Source organism: Lytechinus variegatus, chromosome 15, assembly GCF_018143015.1.
Source record: "Lytechinus variegatus isolate NC3 chromosome 15, Lvar_3.0, whole genome shotgun sequence".
Taxonomy (NCBI): Eukaryota; Metazoa; Echinodermata; class Echinoidea; order Temnopleuroida; family Toxopneustidae; genus Lytechinus; species Lytechinus variegatus.
Window position 1 is genome coordinate 9,432,425 of NC_054754.1, and position 7,536 is coordinate 9,439,960.

Genomic DNA, 7,536 nt, shown 5'->3' on the forward strand with positions numbered 1-7,536 from the left:
TGTGATTTACTGATTTACATGACAAATATATATATAATTTATCATAACATAAATACTTAACACAGACTATTCAAAATACTGTAATAAAATGTACAAATGTACAAACATGTATTCTCCCCATAAATGACACCATGAACGATAATAGTAAAATACTATGAACAGGTCAAAGAACTTGAAATACATATCTACAAATAAATGCCATTTAGGCTGTACACATCACACTGGGATTGCCGTGAATTTGCTTTTAAAATACACAGGGGCTGTGGAGAGGTTCTGGAAGTGGGGCGCTGACCATACTAATAAAAAAACCCCACAATAATATGGTAATTTTTACGTTTTTGTGTGGGGGAGGGGGGGGGCCTGAAACACCTGCCCCTTATTCTGCGGTCCCGATACACCGCACGCATGTACATGTAGTGGCAAAAGGAAGAAGCAAAAACATGTTTTGTAATTTCGAGTTATTGTGACATGTACCTCTTCCAGTGTAGCTGCCTACTTGCAGTTCTATACCTAGGAAGATAGGCAAGCAAACAGTGAAATTGTGAACTTGCAAAATCCCCATCAACGGTTATGATCTGACACCCTAGAACCAAGAAGGAACTCCAAACATGTGTAAATTTTCCACAATTCATGACAAACCGAGAAAGAGACAAGCTCCATATTCCCCTTCAAAGATTACCAATAAAATTCTGAAAATATACATTATTACAAAATAAATTTCCCATCTTGGAGCAATATTGCCAATTCGAGGATTTTCATAGAAAGGAATAAGATCTTTCAAATACTTCTTACCAAATTTCATTGAATGTCTGTAATGATTATTTTCTTGCTATGCCCTCTTACAGAATGGTTCCATTTTTCCTCAAACTGCCCCCCCCCCATTACGTTTTGCCCCTTACCATGTAGAGGATACTTTCAACAAACCAATCGAACTGTGTTCACCTGGACAGACTCGGTTTGGAAATCAAATACTAGAATTACAAACCTCTCCAAAAGCAACAAGTGCACATTACTAGTCACACACTGGTGTTATTTTCGATCGAGCACATTAATCAATTTATGATCATTAGTTTGAAAATAAGACATCTTTAAGTTTGGATCTAGGATACGACACTACATGCATGTTCTCTGTCTTGTGCACTAAAAACATTTTCCTTTAATATTTTGACTATCAGTCTATATACAAGTACAAAATCAATTAGTTTTCCTAACGACTAAACGTGATTATAACAACTACAACACTTGATTATGAAAGAACAATTAGTTCTTATTTCACTTTATACCTAATGATATGTCTTGACAGCTGTCTTATAAAATTGTATAATTCAAAGCTAGCATCTCTAAAATCTTTCACTGCTGTGTCCTTTCTGTTACCATAGAATCAAAATTGTATGAAAATATATATTTGTCTACCTGTTCTGTATAATCATTGCACACACACCATATATAATAAATTTGTAGAATTTCAGGTTTAACAATTGAATATAGTATTATGTGCTATATTGACTACAACATATTAAAAATATATATATATTTTTCCTTTGAAGCCATGTAGAGGTGTCACAGAAAGATTATAACTGATTGCATCTATTTGTATACAGTTTTACAATTAATTGTACGATTGATCTGATGATGTAATAGAATTGACAACTTCACTCAACCGAGACAATAATTCAATACCTATATTCAATTAATCATATACAACATACTCTCAACATTATCAATTTCCAGGTGGGGGTTAAACAAAGCAAAATATTTTTTGTATGTGCCAGTGTTGTGGGTCTCGAGGCCGCAAAGTTGTCCTGGGCCTAGTCCTCGAGGACGGAGGTTAATCCTTGGCCTCGTCCTCGGATGCAATCCTCGGGTCAAGGCCGGTCGAGGCCAGGATAATTTTAGGGTGTGCAAATGTCGAATGTAGTCAGTTTCTCTAAATTATTATTGAAACTAATAAAGAGAGAAGGGAGAGAGAGTATACCTTTGAGTACACCCATTCACCTGTATGAGGATGCCCTTCTTCCTCACTTTCTTTTGTCTTTTTTTTATTTTGTTATTGATGTCAAAGCCAATTCAACTGCATGCTGCACTGACAATGACATGACAGAGACTCGACTTTGCAATGCACGTGCACATGCTAGTACTGTAAAAACATGTTTGTCCTTGGTCCGGCCTTGGCCTTGGTCTGGCCTTGACCCTTCCGGCCTTGTCCTTGGCTCGGTTCATCCGGCCTTGGACACAACACTGGTATGTGCCATGGAAATTTTTATTTCAAACTTGAACAAGGTGACTTTTTTTCTATAACATGAATTCATTAATTTATTTCAGTTATCTAGTTTAAAAGATGATGAAAGGTTATTCATTACTTTCAAGGTATTCATCACTACTATTATTATTTCTATTTTTATCATTATCAAATTATCATTATTATCATTAGTAGTAGAAGTAGTAGTATCATGACTATAACTACCATCATTAATATTATTATTATTATATCATGTACATGTATCTACAGAAACAGGAAATACTACTATCAGATCCATACATAATACAGTGGTGTACTCTCATGTTCATACCAGATAGTTTTTAACAGTATGTATACTGGCATACAGATGGGATGGGGAAGGCATGGACCACCCAAATTTTCACGACAAAAAAAAAAGAAAGGAAAGCGAAAGGGTAGAATATGATACAATTTTGTGATTATTATGTCAAAATCTATTAAAAATTGTATATTTGCCTATTAACAAGTCAAAGTTTTAGCTTGCTCGCCTCGCCCCATTCGCCGGATCTGGCCCCTCAAAGTTTTGGGCTCATTACACTACTGAGTATGTGCCTCAACCTTTTGGTTCTATGCACGTTTCTAAAAATCACTGAAATAACTGCAATAACAAGCACAAATTACATTATAAGATTTAGGAGTGATTGTCAACACAAAGCTTAATTATGACCAGCACTTTCAGTCAAAGAAAAATAAAGCCAATAGGCTGATGAATCTAATTAGAAGAACATTTGTTTATCTTCACAAGGAGAACTTCTTACCCCTATACAAAGCATTGATTAGACCTCATTTAGAGTAAGCTCATGCAGTATGGAGTCCATACTTAAGAAACATAATCAAGCACTAGAAAATGTACAAAGAAGGGCCACTAAGTTGGTACCTTCAATATTAACAAAGATTGATTCAACTAAAACTTCCTATATTAGCATATCACATGAGGAGATATGATCGAAACATACAAGTTATTTCAGTATGACCAGGAGGTACATGTAGTGCCAGATTTGGGACAGGTGCATGGGCCTACCAGAGGTCATGATAAAAAAATTGTTCATACCGAGGTCAGTAACTGAGAAACGTAAGAATTCTCTATACATAAGAATGAGAAAACCTTGGAATAGTCTAAGTAATGAATTAGTAGATGCACCCAGTCTGAATATAGAGTCTTAGACTGTGTTCAAAAGAATCCACAGGTATCCATCCGTAGGAATTCACATTTGAGCATACATGCGAAAAACAAAAGGTTTGGAAACATATGGACAAGTATTGTGGACACAAGGTTAATACTAGTTTGCTACAAGCTACACTGTCTTGTAATAGAGAAATAGGCCAAATAGAAAAAAAGTTTTGCCCAATAACATATCTAAAGCTAAGGCCTACAGAAGGGAGAAAATATTCAGAAACACAACATACACAATGTACATACAGAGCAGGGAGTCATTGCTTAAAAATAGAGTATTATGCCAATGCAATTTAAGCGTAACAAAAACAAGAGCGTCGCTAGGGCAAGCACATAATGCGCCCGCCTGTGACACGGAAAATGGAGTTATTGGTCGAGCAAGAAAAGTTGAAGGTGGCGACTTGACCTTTTGACCTCAAAATCATGAGAATTTCTGGGATTCATGCTAGTTTCATGCACACCAAATTATGAGCCTAGGTTATTAAAGTTAATCTGAAGTTATCGCATTTACAGGGACTTCAGAAGGGCAAGATGAAAGCATGTCATTGTGACCTTGACCTTTTGACCTCACAATCAAAAGACTTCCCGGGATCCATGCTAGTATCATACACACCAAATTACATGAGCCTAGGTAAAGTTAAACTAAAGTTATCATGTTTACAAGGACTTCAGAAGGGTAAGATGAAACATGTCACTGTGACCTTGACCTTTGAACCTTGAGCTCAAAATCAATAGGCTGCCTGAGATCCATTCTAGTATCATACACACCAAATTATATGAGCCTAGCTTAGTTATCGCATTTACAAGGACTTCAGAAGGGTAAAATGAAAACATGTCACTGTGACCTTGATCTTTGACCCAAAAATAAAAAGTCTAGTATCATACAAACCAAATTTTACGAACCTAGGTTATGTTAAATTGAAGTTATCATGTTTACAAGGAATAGTTACAAATGGACAGACAGATGGGCACCAAGCGTGATACCAATATACATGTATGTCTCGTCTAGGCAGGCGTATAAAAAGGTGTTAAAATCATCTACAATAAACCTTTTCCTACATAAAAAGGGTGTTTCTATGGCCAATAATATGTTGAGAAAGTCTGAATTCAGACTAAACTGAAAGGAAGCAGCATCCCTGATAGAGATACCTGTATGTATACACATATGTTACAAGCATATTGACAAAAACACAACAACAAAAACCCAAAACATGCATTGTTCAAAGAGTAAGCAGGTGTCCATCTAATGTGAATACCGTATTGATTAAGGGAAAGGAGACCAACCATCTGTTGAATTTCAAACCATTTCCATATCATTTCTAATGCAGGAATATCGACAATTTCACAGAACGGTTCGGCCTTGAAAATTGACTGCATATCAAAGTCCCAAGCCAATAATTCAGGCACTTTGTGTGGAAACAAGAATACTGTTCCAACGATAAAGATCCAAATGTAAATGTTCTCTCCCAGAAAGATGAAGTCAATCAATGATATATTCTATATTAGTAAAACATATTCATGTATGTCTATGCATGTGTACAAGCTACCATGAAACAAAGCTCACTTGTAGTTGTACCCCATTATCAAAGATCTGAGTGTCTATTAAGGGTCTGTCACATCTTTCCGTGCAAGTCTTGCGTGCAACTTATGGGTGACTTTGTTTGCTACCCACAGGTCGCTTGCAGAGTACACTTGCATTGCTTTCGTCACAATCTTAATGAAATTATTTGAAATACAGTTATATTTGCTGGAATGTCAGGTAGTTTTAGCTGTACATGTTGGTACATTCCTACAGTCAAGTCATTTGTATAACTACATTTGTAAGCAGCATTATGCAAATCCCTTGGTGTTAGAGATTGATGAAAAGAAACTGCACACATATCCTATGGTAAATAATATTCTCTTGATATTGTCATGCATACAATGTAAATACTTGGGTTTAATACAGTAGTTCAAAGTATCTACATACATGTACTTTTCCCCAACATTAAATCATAACACTGATCTTTGAAGAAATATACAAGCATACCGGTATTCTCCATTACGCTTTTAGGTTGGAGTACCTACTGAAAACTGAACGAAGTCCTTGATTGGAAAAGTCACAAGAGAGGTCCGCAAAGGATCCTCTAGTCATCTTCCGGCATGTTCTCTAGGATCAAGTAATTCCTGAGACCAAGCTGACCAGCAACCTGAGTAAATACCAAATGGTCCTTGATGAGATGCAATAGGTGTCTATTTCTCTAGTCGTCTTCCAGCATATTCTCTAGGTTTGAGTAGTTCCTAGGACCAAGCTGTCCCGCAACCTGTGTAAAGACCAAGTGCTCCTTGATGAGATGGGAGAGACGTTCAAGCTCTGAGAGCTTGAGGAGGAGCTCTCCTATCTTCATGCCTGCAGAGATGCCTTCCCTTGCCATGCCAAGGTCAAAGAGATTCTCCTGGACTCTTTCCTGGTAACTGCGTACCCTTGATGGCTGGGAGAGGTTTTTCGCATCTGAAAATGGCAAATGAAACAAAGTGATGGCAGAATAACTGATATCATCATCATCAACATCATCATCATGACCATCCTCCTCCCAATTTTCAAATTCTGGGAGATAGACATAAAACCTTAGATCTCTGAAGGTAATAACTTGACTGGACATAGTACCTGGCAAGACATTCAATTGTAAAATTTATCCAAAATAAACAGATTCTCAAAAACAATTTTTTAATATGTTCTTTCCATTTCCATGATAATGATGAAATTTTGCAAAATAAAGAAATATCAAGACCAGCCACGGCTGACTTCAGTTTATACTAGAACTGTTTTTCAGTGGAACCTGCAAAACATTTATCTATTTCTAATCTAAATGCTGAACACCCAGTTTACACGTAAAATAGACGTTCCATGTTTTTAACATGTTTGGTGAGACTTAGCTGGGGATGGAACCCACGACCTTAAAGAGTTGGGTACTCTACCTCTGAGCCCCCTTGACACGTTTGTATCCAAACACTGACCTGGGTTTAGAAGAATAAGAAGTTTGAGGTAGAAGTATTCATCTTGCGTTGTCTTCAGAGCTTGGAACTTCTGGGCCAGCTGCTTCATCCTCCGCACGATGTCCAGGATCGCTACTGAATTGACCATCGACATCAAGTCACATCTTGACCTATCTGGCAGGATGAGATGACCTTCATTGTCATGGCAACGGAAACATAGAGTTAAGATGAGTACCTGTAGCCAGTTTGCTTTTAGGAGGACAGAGCGGTCACCCACCTGGATTTTAAATAATTAACAGAACAAACCATATGAGCTTTCAAACTGGCATCATTTAGTGTACATACATGTATAGGTAGGTCTACATGTTCATTCCCAAGAATGCTGATCCAAGTCCACCCCTGAAAGATGTTGACTTGAATCAATAGAGAAAAATCAAACAAGCATAACACTGAAAATTACATCAAATGCTTTTTTTTTACAAAACATTTCTATACACAATTCAGTGAAAAACAAATGAGAAAACTGATGATGTCCCTCACTCACTATTTATTTTATATTTTTATTGTTTGAATCATACATTTCCTTTTTTTTACAGATTTGACAAAAATGACCAACTTGACTGAACCATAAATTGGCCTCTTAGCATTCATTAGCATGAGGAAAAAAATAATGAAAAACAATCATTGAAATGTCACACAGTAAAAGCAGTTTATACATCCTGTATATTAAAAACATAAAATGCCTACACTTTAACTGTGTAGCTTTGAATTAAAGGTAAAGCTTTTCCATTTCATTTTGGTATTTCATATTATCAACCTGAAAAGGTATTTGACCTTGACTTGGTAACCTGAATATCCGGTCACACAATAATGACCCTTTTGTTCACACTTTTTCAATGGGAAAAACACTCTTTTAGAAAACCATTAATAAGAACCGTAACCTTTTTCATATCCAGCCTACAGGTATATATTTTATATGTGTTGTTGAGCATTTACACACAAAAGACAAGGAGTGGGGACCTTAACACTAAATTACTATTACATACACACATATGCCGTGAATTGTAGGCCTACATCAGAAACCCTTCTTTGAAAGTGAATTCTTAAA

General features: G+C 36.5%; 1 protein-coding gene across 1 annotated transcript; it reads right to left on the minus strand.

Moving 5' to 3' along the window:
• Positions 1-3,810: 3,810 nt before the first annotated feature.
• Positions 3,811-6,701, minus strand: LOC121428657 (hepatocyte nuclear factor 4-alpha-like). The gene is made up of 2 exons (XM_041625438.1): positions 6,450-6,701; positions 3,811-5,943 (listed from the first exon to the last, which is right to left on the minus strand). The coding sequence occupies exons 1-2, from the start codon at positions 6,580-6,582 to the stop codon at positions 5,693-5,695; spliced, it is 384 nt and encodes a 127-aa protein (XP_041481372.1). The 5' UTR covers positions 6,583-6,701; the 3' UTR covers positions 3,811-5,692.
• Between the last annotated feature and the right edge of the window lie 835 nt (positions 6,702-7,536).